General features: G+C 37.7%; 1 protein-coding gene across 8 annotated transcripts in view; it reads left to right on the top strand.

The window, feature by feature from the left end:
• LOC133646989 (inositol polyphosphate-4-phosphatase type I A-like) overlaps positions 1 to 16,833 on the top strand; it is a 92,441-nt gene that overhangs the window by 70,814 nt on the left and 4,794 nt on the right. For 3 of the 8 annotated variants that reach the window (XM_062043021.1, XM_062043005.1, XM_062042998.1), the window contains one exon: positions 7,638 to 8,278. The exons of 4 other annotated variants lie outside the window; for them this stretch is intronic. In XM_062043021.1, coding sequence (XP_061899005.1) covers positions 7,638 to 7,818 — 181 coding nt within the window. In that variant the 3' untranslated portion in view covers positions 7,819 to 8,278. Of the gene's footprint in view, positions 1 to 7,637; positions 8,279 to 16,833 lie in introns of those variants that run through there. One more of the 8 variants, XM_062043011.1, reaches the window with a different exon arrangement.

Below are 16,833 nucleotides of genomic sequence, written 5' to 3'. Positions count from 1 at the left end.
ATATAAAAGTAAACATCCAGTGCAAATCTTAATATTCTGCAATAGTATAAGCATTTCAAAAGTAAAAGTATTGCTTATTTTGCTTTAAAATGTGCAAAAATAAAGATAAACATCCAATACAAAAAAGTGCAAAACGAAATATTCTGTAACAACAGTGTAAACATTTCAACAAAAGTAAAAGTATTGCTTATTTTGCTTTAAAATGTGCAAAAATAAAGATAAACATCCAGCACAAAAAAGTGCCAATCTAAATATTCTGGAGCACTGTAAACATTAAGTATTGCTTTTAAAATGTGCAAAATAAACATCCAGTCCAACCAATTCTACTCATTCCAGTGAGTGACTAACAGTTGTAATGAAGAAAGGTTAGCATGTCTACATGCTCTGGTTCTTTTCTTGTTTACAATATTCCCAGCAGACAAACATAACAATGGATGAACTTTCTTTTTAATAACAAGCCAAAACAACCAGCTGAACTGTCCTGTATGCGCTGCCAACACACACACAAGCCACTATGGTGCCCTCACAAACATTCAAAATAACAAAACTCCTGAACTTTAACAACCATGTTGCTAAAATATTAAACATTTAAGAAATCAAAATCTACCCGCAAGGAGCAGACGAAAAAAGAAGCAGACACCGAGCGCAAAAGACGGGGGGCTTCTGAGCTATGATGTGACTATTATGTGCAGAAACTCGTGCAGTAGAAGTTACACATGTCACATACAAAAGGCAGGCATACTGAATGAAGCACTATGATGTGACTATTATGTGCAGAAAGTGAGTGTACGCTACAATGATGAGTCAGTGTTTAGTCTGGCAGGCATGACTCAATCAAGCGTTTGTACACAAAGACTTGGCTCGACCAAAAAGTTTGTAAATCGAAAAGTTCGCAAATAGTCGGGTTTGGAAATCGAGGTTCCTCTTTATTTCTTTTTTTAATGTCACAACATGCATAAAAGGGGTGCTGAAGATGACCTCCCCTTACTGGAACTTTACCAGTGGTGAACCAACATGGCCTTCTCTGCTGGCCTCAAATGTTGGAACTTACTTATCAAACTTGAATTCTACTATTTGATCCATGAAATTGTGTAACTGCATTCCCAGTCGAGAGTCTTCATTTTGTAGCATGTCTCATGGCTGACCTGCTTCCGGTATGTTGGATTATTTTTCTTCTTGTTCGATCAGCTGCCACATCAATAGGACTTTTTACAGTAAAAGTTCAGGAATTTTAGGTTTATTGGAATCGTTAATTCCTGGAACTAAAGGTTCTTGTAAAAAGTGTGTAGTTTGTGTTGAAATCACATTTCACAATTCAGGGTAGTTTAAACAAATCAGGCTGATGACGTATTGAAGAGTAGTACAGTATGTTTCTACACTGATACCATCTAGATCAGGGGTCGGCAACCTTTACCAAAACTCAAAGAGCCATTTTGGCAAGTTTCACAAATTAAAGAAAATAATGGGAGCCACAAAGAAAATAATTAAATTTAAAATAAAAAACACTGCATACAAAGCTTAAATTGCTTTGTGCTATGTTAACCAGGGGTCTCAGACACACGCACCGGCACGCACCTTAATATGGAAATTTGATGTTAGTGCGGCCCGCGAGTTTTGAATGAATGGCGCTTGATAGCGTCATACTTGCCAACCCCCTCATTGTTTCCGGGAGACTCCCGAATATCAGGGTGTGATGGCGCTGCTTTTGGCGCCCTCTACAGTCTGCCCAAACAGTGTACCTACCTGCTTGACCACATGTAGAATGCAGTTTCAGCTTGCTCACGTAAGTGACAGCAAGGCGTACTACTTCAACAGCCACACAGATTACACTGACGGTATAGCCGTATAAAACAACTTTAACACTGTTACGTTACAAATATGCGCCACACTTTGAACCCACACCAAAAAAGAATGACAAACACATTTCTGGAGAACATCTGCACTGTAACACAACATAAACACAACACAACAAATACCCAGAATCCCATGCAGCCCTAACTCTTCCGCTCAACCGACACACGGAGGGGGGAGGGTTGATGTGTGGGGGGGTTTGGTGGTAGCGGGGGTGTATAATCTAGACCGGAAGAGTTAGGGCTGCATGGGATTCTGGGTATTGGTTGTGTTGTGTTTATGTTGTGTTACGGTGTGGATGTTCTCCAGAAATGTGTTTTTCATTCTTTTTTGGTGTGGGTTCACCGTGTGGCGCATATTTGTAACGTAACAGTGTTAAAGTTGTTTTATACGGCTACCGTCAGTGTAAGCTGTGTGGCTGATGACTAAGTATGCTTTGCTGTCTCCTACGTGTGCAAGTAAAAGCTACATACAACATGTGGCACGCTGTTTGTAAATGCTATAGAGGACAATTACTGCAGTGCATTTAGGGCACGCCCTTAATTTAGTAATTAGAGTGAAAATAGGATTATAATTGCCCTTGGAGTTTTCTATGAGAGGCACTGAGATCCACAAGTCTCCTGGGTAAATCGGGGGGTCGGCAAGTATGCAGCTGAGCCGCATCAGAGTGGTCAAAGAGCCTCATGCGGCTCCGGAGCCGCGGGTTGCCGACCCCTGATCTAGATAAACAGACAATATGAGGTCATACTTCTTTTACTAAAGTCTAAGTAATAATATACAAAATAATTTGATTTAAACCGGATTTGACTTAAAAATTCTGGCTTTGTTCCACGGTGTCCAACAGTCAGAAAGTTGTCCCCTCAGTAAATGATACATTCATGAAGGTCAAGCCATTTTTTATGGTTCATTTCAGCTGTAAATAACAACGGCATGCAAAGCGGCGTTAAAGTGTAACAAAGCCTGATTAAAGCGTGAGGGTCCTAATGGATGGTGGGAAAGCTTGTAGTGAAGCGGGACATGCGGCAAGTTCGCCAAAAATTTTTAAACGGTTTAAAAAAATTCTGCGCTCTGTCAAGAATGGAATAAAGCGCAGAGAGAGTATCAAAGTGTGACAAAGCCTGACAAAGCTCAGCATAGCTTGACTCAAAGCGTAGGAAAGCTTAACAGATCTTGGTTCAAAGCGCAATAGGAAGTGACTGATATTGACTAGTGACATTGAAACTTGATGTAAAACCAACACAGGATTACAAATCCATTCTCTTTTGCATCATTGCCTTTTTTATACGATGATCATTGTTTCTGCACTTCTGCTGTTTGATGTTGCAGTTTGACATTACTGTCTATCATTTTTCTGTATGAAAATGTTAATAATAAAGACAATATGTTACGTTTAAAAGAAATGCCTTTTATTGTTGTCAACTAGCATAAGAAATGAAAGATAGATATTTATTAAGATGACAAAGAAATTAAGATATAAAACATAATATAACGGGAAAAAAAGAGAAATTGAAAAAATAAATGAATATAAAAAATAAAAGAAATGCCTTTTATTATTGTCAACTAGCATAAGAAATGAAAGATAGATATTTATTAAGATGTCAAAGAAATAAAAGAAATGAAGATATAAAACATAATATAACGGAAAAAAAAGAGAAATTGAAAAAATAAATGAATATAAAAAATAAAAGAAATGCCTTTTTTATTGTGAACTAGCATAAGAAATGAAAGATAGATATTTATTAAGATGACAAAGAAATGAAGATATAAAACATAATATAACGGGAAAAAAAGAGAAATTGAAAAAATAAATGAATATAAAAAAAAAATAAAAGGCTTTTTTTACTGTCAACTAGCATAAGAAATGAAATATAGATATGTATTAAGATGACAAAGAAATAAAAGAAATGAAGATATAAAACATAATATAACGGAAAAAAAAGAGAAATTGAAAAAATAAATGAATATAAAAAGTAAAATAAAAGGCTTTTTTTATTGTCAACTAGCATAAGAAATGAAAGATAGATATGTATTAAGATGACAAAGAAATAAAAGAAATGAAGATATAAAACATAATATAGCGAAAAAAAAGAGAAATTGAAAAAATATATGAATATAAAAAATGTGTGGAAAACAGTATACTGAGTTTTTCTCATTTTTTCTTATTTTTGTTGTAACAATGCACAACAGAGCTTGATAATCGTGTCAGAGCCTGATTTAAAGCGTCAGGATCGCATCAAAGCGTAATAAAGTCCAATAAAGCGTAATAAAACGTATCAAAGCGTGATTTAAAGCGTATCAAAGCGGGATCAAATCGTGAGGAACGGTAACAAAGCGGCAACTAATTCGTATCAGAGCGTATCAGAGAGTATCAGAGCATATCAAAGCATAACATTACTTCGGAGATCGGGATATTCGTGGAAAAATTGACAAAAATGACGGCGCTTTGCTCGCCGCTTTAAAGCGCGGCAAGCGCCGTTGGTGTGAACCAGACATTATAGCAATTTCCCACCATTTTTCCAAAAGCGAATTGGTGAGGTCACACACTGATGTTGGTCGAGAAGGCCTGGCTCTCAGTCTACGTTCTAATTCATCCCAAAGGTGTTGTATCGCAGTTGTCCCCAACCACCGGACCGATTGGTACCGGGCCGCACAAGAAATTAAAAAAAACAAAAAAAAATTTTTTTATTTTTTTTTTTATTAAATCAACATTAAAAACACAATATATACATTGTACATCAATATATATCAATACAGTCTGCAGGGATACAGTCTGTAAGCACACACGATTGTATTTCTTTATGAAAACAACAAAAAATTTGCTAGTCTCTCCCAGGTTCTTTTAATGGCACATAAGCTGAAGTTTAAATTGATCACCAGGCAGTAGTTGGTATTTTGTGGTTTATTCTCAAAGCTTTGAAAACAAATGTGAGACCAATCCAGTACAGAAGCGTTCCCTAGCCCAGCCAAGATCGATCTCCCCCCAAACCCACGGAAGTGCTGTTTTCTTCCCTCTCTCCCTCGCTCCCACTCCCGTTGTTATGTCTACTCCCTGAGTTATCTCTGCACTCCTGCATTCCAAACTATCAAGGCCGACACTACTTACAGATTGAAAGAACAAATTGGAAGAACACTAGCACACTAGCTGTTTTGTAATATGACTATGAAAATAAAGAAGTAACACTTAAATATGGATATATGAAAAAAATCTTCTTCCGTCATTAGTTACTATGGTCATCTAAGTCACAGCCGCTCAGACGAGGTACCAAGCCGTGTGGGTGGGGAGCATTTCCACAGAATTAGCATTATTGTGTGAGTTTACATGGTTCCAAAGAGGTTTTGTTTTGGCCTGGGCTTGTTTGAGTACGAACACACTTCACTTCCTGTTTACGGATTTCCACGCCGCCACCTTGCCGGTACCACGCTGCGTAGAGGATTCTGGGAGATTAGTTTATTTACAGCCATAAAAAAACGACACTCACCAAGATTTTGTTTGATACCGTCACATGTCACCGTATTATTGAGAAGACTTCCATCAAGAACAGATGGTGGTTCCTCTCTTTAAGAAGGGGAACCGGAGGGTGTGTTCCAAATATCGTGGGATCACACTCCTCAGCCTTCCCGGTAAGGTCTATTCAGGTGTGCTGGAGAGGAGGCTACGCCGGATAGTTGAACCTCGGATTCAGGAGGAACAGTGTGGTTTTGGTCCTGGTCGTGGAACTGTGGACCAGCTCTATACTCTCGACAGGGTCCTTGAGGGTGCATGGGAGTTTGCCCAACCAGTCTACATGTGCTTTGTGGACTAGGAGAAGGCATTTGACCGTGTCCCTCGGGAAGTCCTGTGGGGAGTGCTCAGAGAGTATGGGGTATCGGACTGTCTGATTGTGGCGGTCCGCTCCCTGTATGATCAATGTCAGAGCTTGGTCCGCATTGCCGGCAGTAAGTCGGACACGTTTCCAGTGAGGGTTGGACTCTGCCAAGGCTGCCCTTTGTCACCCATTCTGTTCAGAACTTTTATGGACAGAATTTCTAGGCGCAGTCACGGCGTTGAGGGGATCCGGTTTGGTGGCTGCAGGATTAGGTCTCTGCTTTTTGCAGATGATGTGGTCCTGATGGCTATTAAGAAGTGGATTAGGAAAATGGTGCCATTAAGAAAGTCAATCACTTCACCATAAAAGTGGGTGACAGTGTCATCACCAGGAAAGATGAGGTCACCTACCTAGGTTCCATTCTAGAGGCTAATCTTTCCTGTGATAAAATGGCAACCAAGGTAATCAAAAAGGTCAACCAACGAACGAGATTTCTCTACAGAATTTCCTCTCTGGTCAACAAAAGCACCTTGAGGATTCTGGCGGGAACTCTCGTTCAACCCTTTTTCGATTACGCATGCACCTCCTGGTACCCTAGCACCTCCAAAACCCTCAAATCTAAACTCCAAACATCTCAGAACAAGCTAGTCAGGTTACTTCTAGACCTCCACCCCAGATCCCACCTCACTCCTACCCACTTCTCTAAAGTGGGCTGGCTCAAGGTGGAGGACAGAGTAAAACAACTTGCACTGAGCCTAGTCTATAAAATCCACTACACCTCCCTGATACCGAAGTACATGTCAAACTACTTCCTTAACGTAAATGACCGCCATAACCACAACACCAGGGGGAGCTCCACTAACCACGTTAAACCCAGATTCCGAACTAACAAAGGTCTTAACTCATTCTCTTTCTATGCCACATCAATGTGGAATGCGCTCCCAACAGGTATAAAAGAAAGGGCATCTCTATCCTCCTTCAAAACCGCAATAAAAGTTCACTTCCAGGCAGCTACAACCCTAAACTAACACCCTCCCCGGATTGCTAATAATCAAATATAAACAATCAAATGCAGATACTTTTTCTTATGCCTTCTGATCTCTCTCTCTCTCTCTCTCTCTCTCTCTCTCTCTCTCTCTCTCTCTCTCTCTCTCTCTCTCTCTCTCTCTCTCTATGTCCACTACTTGATGTCCATATCCCCCCCTCCCTCCACACCCCTGATTGTAAATAATGTAAATAATTCAATGTGATTATCTTGTGTGATGACTGTATTATGATGATAGTATATATCTGATAGTATATATCTGTATCATGAATCAATTTAAGTGGACCCCGACTTAAACAAGTTGAAAAACTTATTCGGGTGTTACCATTTAGTGGTCAATTGTACGGAATATGTACTTCACTGTGCAACCTACTAATAAAAGTCTCAATCAATCTCAAAGATTAGGTGTGTTAAATCCCCACTTCTGGCCCAGGTATCAAAAGGCCGTCACTGGTATTTCCTCAGACAGCTAGCATGTTAGCATGGTCACGTGGGCCTGAGTCTTCACCCTTTGGAAAAACGGTTATCCTCTTTCTTTTATATTCAGTTGGCGTTTTTATTTTGTTAAAAAATCTTTTTTGCTCCCTTGTCACTCCATATGACCGCAGAGAACTTTAGAGGTATACTTGCTTATGTTTGCTAAATGATGTCTCTCTCAATTGTCCCTTCTTTTCTCTCTTTATGTCTCTTTCTCTCCTTCTCCTGCTTTCTGTTTCCCACATATTTGACTGTCATTACCCTCGTTTTTGCTGGACATTGTTGTTGTTGTTGTTGTTTTCCTGTCTTGGCTTGGTCACCTCTGTGTATGTTTGTGCTATTGCTTTATTTTGCCATCCTCTCCTTTTACGGCTTCCTCCTCCCCCTGGATCTTTCCTCATTCCTCCCACCCATGTTCATGATTCATGGTTCCTCCCCTGCCCACCCCTGCACTTCAGCATTGGGACAAGGGAGGGGGTGATCCAGAAGAACCTGAGTGGTTTACTGCCGGTGCGGGACTTCCGCGTGGACCCCAGCCTCCTGTACTCTCTGCCCCTGCTGGCCCTCAGCCCCAACCTCCTGGTGGTGTGGATCTTCCTCAGCGTGACTTTTATCCTGACCAGACTCCGCTGCAGCTGAGCGCCAATCAGTTTAGCAAGACCGAGATGTATTTACATGACTTTCCAGGAGGGGAGAGGACCTGTGCCACGATCCTGCACTCGCTCTGCTGCATGGTCAACTGATGCCTTGTGCTCAGGAATGTTTTCGGTTTCTTGCCAAATCTACAGACCCTCTTATTAGTATCAATAAGTATTCATAATATCATGTTGGTTATTAAAGGGTCCCCTAGAGACATTATTTCCAGGGACCGGCTTTCCACTTGTGCCAGATATATACAGCAAAAATAAGTGCATGAAAAATACAACTCGCTAGAACGCTGAATTAGTGAGAGCCTTGGACTTGTTTCTTTGCAATGAGATCCCCAGCTGGTTACCATCAACCTGCTGGGGACTTTGATTGATTGATTGATTGAAACTTTTATCAGCAGATTGCACAGTACAGTACATATTCCGTACAATTGACCACTAAATGGTAACACCCCAATAAGTTTTTCAACTTCTTTAAGTCAAGGTCCACGTTAATCAATTCATGGTACACTGCAGACTGCAGATGGAAATCAGCCTTTGGCTACAATCTGTCACATTTATATTTTATATGTTCATTAATGTGCATTGTATCATGTCACAAAGATATAGCAACTTCCTATGAGGAGTTTTATTGTACATCTATTAACAAGCTTATTGGTGTGTCTAGTGGTACAGACGAAAGTTAAGTCGGAGAAAATGCAGTCGTCAATAAATGATCTAATGCCGGGGTCACCAACCTTTTTGAAACCAAGAGCTACTTCTTGGGTAGTGATTAATGCGAAGGGCTACCAGTTTGATACACACTTAAATAAATTGCCAGAAAAGGCAAATTTGCTCAATTTACCTTTAACTCTATGTTATTATTAGTAATTAATGATATTTACACTTAATTGAACGGTTTAAAAGAGGAGAAAACACGAAAAAAATGACAATTACATTTTGAAACGTAGTTTATCTTCAATTTCGACTCTTTAAAATTCAAAATTCAACCGAAAAAAAAAAGAGAAAAACTAGCTAATTCGAATCTTTTTGAAAAAATTAAAAAAATAATTTATGGAACATCATTAGTAATTTTTCCTGATTAATATTAATTTTAGGATTTTGATGACATGTTTTAAATAGGTTAAAATCCAATCTGCACTTTGTTAGAATATATAACAAATTGGACGAGCTATATTTCTAACAAAGACAAATCATTATTTCTTCTAGATTTTCCAGAACAAAAATTTTAAAAGAAATTCAAAAGACTTTGAAATAAGATTCAAATTTGATTCTACAGATTTTCTAGATTTGCCAGAATATTTTTTTGGAATTTTAATCATAAAAAGTTTGAAGAAATATTTCACAAATATTCTTCGTCGAAAAAATAGAAGCTAAAATGAAGAATTAAATTAAAATGTATTTATTATTCTTTACAATAAAAAAAATAAATTTACTTGAACATCGATTTAAATTGTCAGGAAAGAAGAGGAAGGAATTTAAAAGGTAAAAAGGTATATGTGTTTAAAAATCCTAAAATCATTTTTAAGGTTGTATTTTTTTCTCTAAAATTGTCTTTCTGAAAGTTATAAGAAGCAAAGTAAAAAAATTAATGCATTTATTTAAACAAGTGAAGACTAAGTCTTTAAAATATTTCCTTGCATTTTCAAATTCTATTTGAGTTTTGTCTCTCTTAGAATTAAAAATGTCGGACAAAGCGAGACCAGCTTGCTAGTAAATAAATAAAATTTAAAAAATAGAGGCAGCTCACTGGTAAGTGCTGCTATTTGAGCTATTTTTAGAACAGGCCAGCGGGCTACTCATCTGGTCCTTACGGGCTACCTGGTGCCCGCGGGCACCGCGTTGGTGACCCCTGATCTAATGTTTCTCTGCGGCCCGGTAGGAAATGCGTCACAGACTGGTACCGGTTCTCGGACCTGTGGTTGGGGGCCACTGCTCTAGACCACAACTTTTGAGCATAGATATTATAAATATTGTTATATTATTTGTTCTACATAATCTGGAGGGGCTATATCGAGACGTTGGTGTGTTTTAAGTCATTCCTTGTATCATATTTATTCCACTCTTGAATCTCGTAAATAGTGGGTTACTTCTCGAGATTTCCCAGAGAGCTTGAAAATGTCATCTATGGCAACTCGATGGTTGCCCACTGCTCGGTTTGTTGTCTTTGAAACGGCAGCCAGAATGTTGTTTTTTTGGTACAAGAATTGTGTCCGAATGTCAATACCGGAGTAAGTAAGGCAGTACTGGGAAGATTGTTTGGTTTTCTGGGGAGCTAAAGACTAACTTGACAGTCTTTGCCCCTCAGCCACTTCACAGACGGCTGTTTCGTGTACAAAGCATAGTTCTATGCCAAATTTCCCAGTATTTATCTAAATATATCCAATATACAATGATCCTTTACTGTTTGCTGATAGTGTTATGTTGTCATGTAACTGCTTAAGGGAAGGTACCTCCTATGCAGCTACTGGAGTTGACCCTGACTCTGACAGAGTAGGCGTGGTCTGAGAGGAGGCTGCAGAATCCAGGGGCCGTACTTATCAAGCTTCTTAGAGTGCCATTTTACACTTAAGTCCTGAGAATTTGCAAAATTTAGTCCTACTCTCAAACTTAAGAATAAAAGCTTTTTATCAACGTTCTTAAGTCTAAGAATCACTCCTACTCTCCACAATATTTAAGAGACCTTCAGAGGTGTCTTAAGTGGTTAGGAGTTGCCAGCAGGGGATGGCACTGAGGCGAGAGAGACGTGCGCGAACGTTCAGGGAACGGAACAATGTTTGTTTGTTTTTTGATGACGAGCAGCTGATCAAACGGTATCGTTTAGACAGAGCGGATATTATTTTTGTCACAGATTTAATACTTTTCGATTCCTTGTTGATTTCTGCATGTGTCTGCAGTGGGCTAGTATATATAGAGCCACCCACACCAGTTTCAAATTAGTTGCCTAATTAATGAATTGGAAAGAAAATGTTATGACAGTAGCGTATGTGTGTGGCCGTGAGGTGAGTGACGTCAGTGAGTGTGTGGGCGAGAGAAGAGAAGAGAGGGAGCGGTAGCGTGAGTGCCGGCGGGGACTAGTTTGTTTTGTATTATTTTGTAGTTTATTGTCAAAATATACACTCCCATTGTCCACTTAAATATTTCCAAGATATTTCTTTATTCTTAGACAACGGATTCCCTTCCGTGATTGCTCATTTCTATGGACACAGAAATGACGTCACCTAAAATTGCGTTTACGGTACATAGTAATGTCGTAATTCAGCTCTGAGTGTGACACTTAAGATTCAGTCCTACACTTCGCTGAAAGTGTGAGTAAGACGCTTGATAACTAACTTTTAAGTGCAGCTTTCAGCCAAGAATTTATTTACTCTTAAGTCAACTCTTAGCAGACTTCTTGGGAGTAATTCTAAGAAGCTTGATAAGTACGGCCCCAGGTGTTTTGGCCAAGAAGATAAGAAGCTAGATTTACCCTGTACACAACTTAATCTTTATGGAGTATTCCGAGAAACATACTGTAGTGCCCCAACGGGGTCCAATATCATTTTAAAAGCCCCTGAAACGGCAGGATAGGGTCCCTTTAACCCGGGGGTAGGCAACCCAAAACGTTGAAAGAGCCATATTGGACTAAAAATACAAAAAACAAATCCGTCTGGAGTTGCAAAAAATGAAAAGCCGTATATAAGTCTTATAATGAAGGCAACACATGACCAGTGTCCATAGTAGTTATAATAGCCTACTATCAAAATGACTATGTGTCGCAGGCTGAAGCAAATGTTCGTGGACAGAAATATTGAAATGTAATATTTATTCTACACATTTTTACAACAATAGAAACCATTAGTAAATCAAAAGTTGAGATAACTCCTGGAAATGACTGGCTTTTAATGGCCAAAGGTATAGATGTGTGTGTCCCAGTTAAAGGAAACGTCAGGCTGTCTTCTTCTAATTACAATCTTTGGCAAGCTAGGTAATGTTTGCTGTGGTCTGGAACGACATGGCACACAAACAACTATCTGAAATGCAGCCAATGTGTCATGAGACATGCAAATATATATTATATACAAAGAGGATAAAAGTAAAGGATATTAATAGAGCTCAAATATAGCTACAAATGAGGCATAATGATGCAATATGTACATACAGCTAGCCTAAATAGCATGTTAGCATTGATTAGCTTGCAGTCATGCCTGATTAGCACTCTAACATCAACAAAGCTCAACTTTGTGCATTCGCGCACAGTATAAAACATTTGGTGGACAAAATGAGACAAATGAGTGGAAGATTTTACATGTAAACAAACTGTTGCGTCACAGTCCACACTATGGTGAGTTCAAGAACCGCCGAAATGAGTAGGACAAAGGGATGTTGACCAAATAGTGTCATCAGTGAAGCGTACACACAAACATATTAAACAGTGCTAGTTCTAACAATTGGGAAGTTTTGTGTCATGTTTGTCCTCAAACAAAAAACATACTAAAGCATTTTCAATCCTTTTTTTAAGAATGCTCCAAGGAGCCACTAGGGCGGCACTAAAGAGCCGCGTGTTGCTGACCCCCGTTTTAACCTTTGGCCTGTTTGGCTTGTCAACTACAGCAAATACAAAAGTACTTGGATACTTTGCAGCATACAGCACCGTACGTCATTTCAAGTGACCTCGACGGATTGTAGTGATCGCACATTTTCTGCGGCGTTGAAAGACCTCTGGCAACCCTCGGCTAACCACAGTAAACGTATTGTTAAGGCACTTCCTGTAAACAGCACCTGTGGCTCGCAGTAATGTTAAGGCACTTCCTGTAAATAGCACCTGTAGCTCGCAGTAATGTTAAGGCACTTCCTGTAAATAGCACCTGTAGCTCGCAGTAATGTTAAGGCACTTCCTGTAAATAGCACCTGTAGCTCGCAGTAATGTTAAGGCACTTCCTGTAAATAGCACCTGTAGCTCGCAGTAATGTTAAGGCACTTCCTGTAAATAGCACCTGTAGCTCGCAGTAATGTTAAGGCACTTCCTGTAAACAGCACCTGTAGCTCGCAGTAATGTTAAGGCACTTCCTGTAAATAGCACCTGTAGCTTGCAGTAATGTCAAGGCACTTCCTGTTAGGGATGATGTTTGATAAGGAATTATCGAGTTCGAGCCTATTATGGAATCCTCTTGTCGAACCGATTCCTTATCGATTCTCTTATGGAGTCCAGATAGGTTGTTGTATATGGAAAAAAACACACAATATTTGGTTTAACAAAAGCTCACTTTTATTATATAATAAAAAAATAAAATCTAATAAATAAATAAATATTGACTGTTACCCACCTAAAAAAATAAAATAAAATAAATAAATATTGACTGTTGTTACCCAAAGTATATTAAGTGGGATTTTTCAGAGAAACAAATATATACAGTAACACAAAAACAAGCTGTCTCTGTGATCACTATAGGTGTATAAATAATAATATAGTGTTAAATAAAATCAGTCCCTTGGGCACAAAACTGAAAATAATACAGCTCTCCAAAAAGTGCACTTCTGCTGCTATTGGAACATAACTGTTTGTTATGATGCTTTGACATTTTTGCACTTTATTTCTTTATTGAAAGAAAATTCTATGAAGAGAAAAGTTGTTTGCAAATGTGGTTACAATGCTAAAAAATGAAAAGTTAAAGCTAAAAAAAGAAATACACTTTATTGAGTTAACATTATTTCTTTATAGGGGGAAAAATGTTATGAGCGAGAGAATATAACAACTACACTACCCATCATGCAACGGGAGTTACGAGCATGCGCGGTAGCCCCGAAAAGTGTTGCATGTTGCCACGCTGTGAAAGTAAACATCAAGAACTCAGCCAACACGCCTCGTCTGCATTATTTATAATTAGACAGACAACACATCTACAGTGTGATTTTGTAACGTTTACAAGGAAAGAAAAACAAAAGTTAAAAAAGGGAGATATGTTGTATATATATGTATGTGCTGCGGTTGTTTCAAGAAGGTTGCGACAGCTGCCGTAAAGGAGGTGCGTTGCTAGCCTGGTTGCTATGTTTCCGGTTGGTCGTAAAAGTGTCCGTCATGTGTTTTATCCTGCTAAAATCTCTCAGTAAAGTTATTCATTGGATTATAGCTTTTGTTTTGAACTTTATTACACTTTGGAGCGCTTTTTCCCGTCCATTGTTTTCCTGCTTTCGCTATCTGCGCCTAATGACTGAGCTACGTGACGTCATTTCTTGTGATGTCCCACGGAGCATTTCTGGTCGGGACGGGATTCGAATAAAAAATCAACTCTTTTCCTTTACTATAGTGGTCTCGATAACGGGTACCGGTTCTCAAAAAGGGATTCGAGTCCGAGGACTCGGTTCTTTTCTTATCAAACAACCGGGAAAACCGGTTTCGAGTATCATCCCTAGTTCCTGTAAACAGCACCTGTAGCTCGCAGTAAAGCAAGCGTTTGGCTTTTTTACATTCCTTCCTGTCTTCCATGTGCTATTGCACACAACTTTCATGGAAGTGTTTGTTTTGGTTACACCGCAAAAAGTCAGTGTTCAAAAACAAGAAAAAAATAAATAAAAAATGAGGGGTATTTTATTTGAACTAAGCAAAATGATCTGCCAATAGAACAAGAACTTTCGAATTGTCAAGACTTTCCAAAACAAGTAAAATTAGTAGAGATGTCCGATAATGGCTTTTTGCCGATATTCCGATATTGTCCAACTCTTTAATTACCGATACCGATATCAACCGATATATGCAGTCATGGAATTAACACATTATTATGCCTAATTTGGACAACCATGTATGGTGAAGATAAGGTACTTTTTAAAAAAATTAGTAAAATAAAATAAGATAAATAAATTAAAAACATTTTCTTGAATAAAAAAGAAAGTAAAACAATATAAAATCAGTTACATAGAAACAAGTAATTAATGAAAATGAGTAAAATTAACTGTTAAAGGTTAGTACTATTAGTGGAGCAGCAGCACGCACAATCATGTGTGCTTACGGACTGTATCCCTTGCAGACTGTATTGATATATATTGATATATAATGTAGGAAGCAGAATATTAATAACAGAAGGAAACAACCCTTTTGTGTGAATGAGTGTAAATGGGGGAGGGAGGTTTTTTGGGTTGGTGCACTAATTGTAAGTGTATCTTGTGTTTTTATGTTAATTTAATTTAAAAAAAAAAATTTAAAAACGATACCGATAATTTCTGATATTACATTTTAAAGCATTTATCGGCCAATATTATCGGACATCTCTAAAAATTAGCTAACCTCAATGAACCCAAAAATAGCTTAAAATAAGTATATTATCACTAATAACAAGTGCACTTTTCTTGGTAGGAAAAAAAAGACCTTTTTCACTATGTTGAAAAATATTCTTAAATGAAGTAAATGCTAGTGCCATTATCTTGACATAATGATATGCGCTCAGCATCATGATTTATTTTTTCATGCTTGAAATAAGAAATGATGACTTTAAAAAAGTAGTTTTCTACTTGTGAGTGTTGATGACACAGCTTTGCAACAGTTGATATTCTAGTTTCAAGCATGTTTTACTCAATATAGCTCATCAAATCTCAGCAACAAGCTGTAATATCTTACTGACATCATTTAGGAGCAAAACACTTAAAACAAGTAAAACACTCAAACATCAAATCTGCTTAGTGCAGGGGTGTCCAAACTTTTTCCACTGAGGGCCACACATGGAAAAATGTAAGCATACGGGGGCCATTTTGACATTTTCCATTTTCAAACCATAACAAAATATATAGATTTTTTTTTTTAATCTTTAGGGCTCCCGGGGACCAGTCAAAGGTCTCAGTCATTAAAATGTTAAAAATAAGTCAAATTATTATTTTATTTTTTTACAGTATAATCTCTATATCAACTTCAGGTTGATATCAAGTGAATTAAAAAAAAACAGGTTTTATGCTTTTTCTGTCAAAGACAACTTTGTTTTTTATAGTAAAACTGAAATATGCAGTATTTAGTCATTAGAACCCTAAAAGATCAATAATGCAGGACACTATTGATTAGAATTCTTTAATATTGTTGAGTAATCACAGTGAAAAGTTAAATAAAATCCCACTAAATATATTTGGGATCCAAAAGGTCTCCCACTCATAAAGTGATACACTTTTATTAGGTTTTTTTTTACTTTTCACACTTAAATTACGAGATCAACTTCAGATATATCTGTCCATTTTACGTTTGAACTATTATTTTGTTTGTTTTATGCTCTTTTTGTCAAATAAAACGTTGATGTTTTTTTATGGCAACCACACAATACATGCAATATTTTTTCCACATAAAACATTTTAAAGTGACATTTTTTAAGTAATAATTCATTGTAACATAGATTTTTTATTTTTTATTTTTTTTTTTTAGCAATGGCAAAAAAAGTAAAAATAAACAAAGACAAAAGAAGAAAAAAACAGCCTGCACGGCAACTTTGTGTCAACATTGCAACGTTTTCTCATTAGATTTCACCTCATTCCACTTTTTTAAAATGTTTATTTTTTATTTTTGCAATACTATCGATTTTGCAATTTTTGCAGAATGTGTGGGGGGGGCCGGTAAACGATTAGCTGCGGGCCGCAAATGTCCCCCGGGCCGCACTTTGGACACCCCTGGCTTAGTGAGAAGAATGATGTTATCAGACAGAAAATAAGCAAATATCAACCTTATTTGAGATATTTCATCTTACTTAGATTTCACTTTTTGCAGTGTATTTACAGCACGTAATGACCATGAATTCTCCTTCTGTTTTGTGTAATGACACAAACAATCTAACAAAAAAAGTGAATCTAGTTTTATTGTAGTTTATTTTTACTGACAAGGAATTAAATATGAGGTCTGCTGTTGTACATATATAATGTTTAGGTTCTTTTATTTAAACAGGAAAACAGAATAGCTTATTATTATGATACTTGTGCAATAAAGCTGTGCTATAAAATGTGATTTTTGTGTTTTTGGTTGCCAGAGCCAAATGTTGGTCTTTTTGTACTATAAGTAGTA

This window comes from Entelurus aequoreus, linkage group LG01 (assembly GCF_033978785.1).
Source record: "Entelurus aequoreus isolate RoL-2023_Sb linkage group LG01, RoL_Eaeq_v1.1, whole genome shotgun sequence".
NCBI classification, from domain to species: Eukaryota; Metazoa; Chordata; class Actinopteri; order Syngnathiformes; family Syngnathidae; genus Entelurus; species Entelurus aequoreus.
This window is presented reverse-complemented; position numbering and strand designations above follow the sequence as displayed.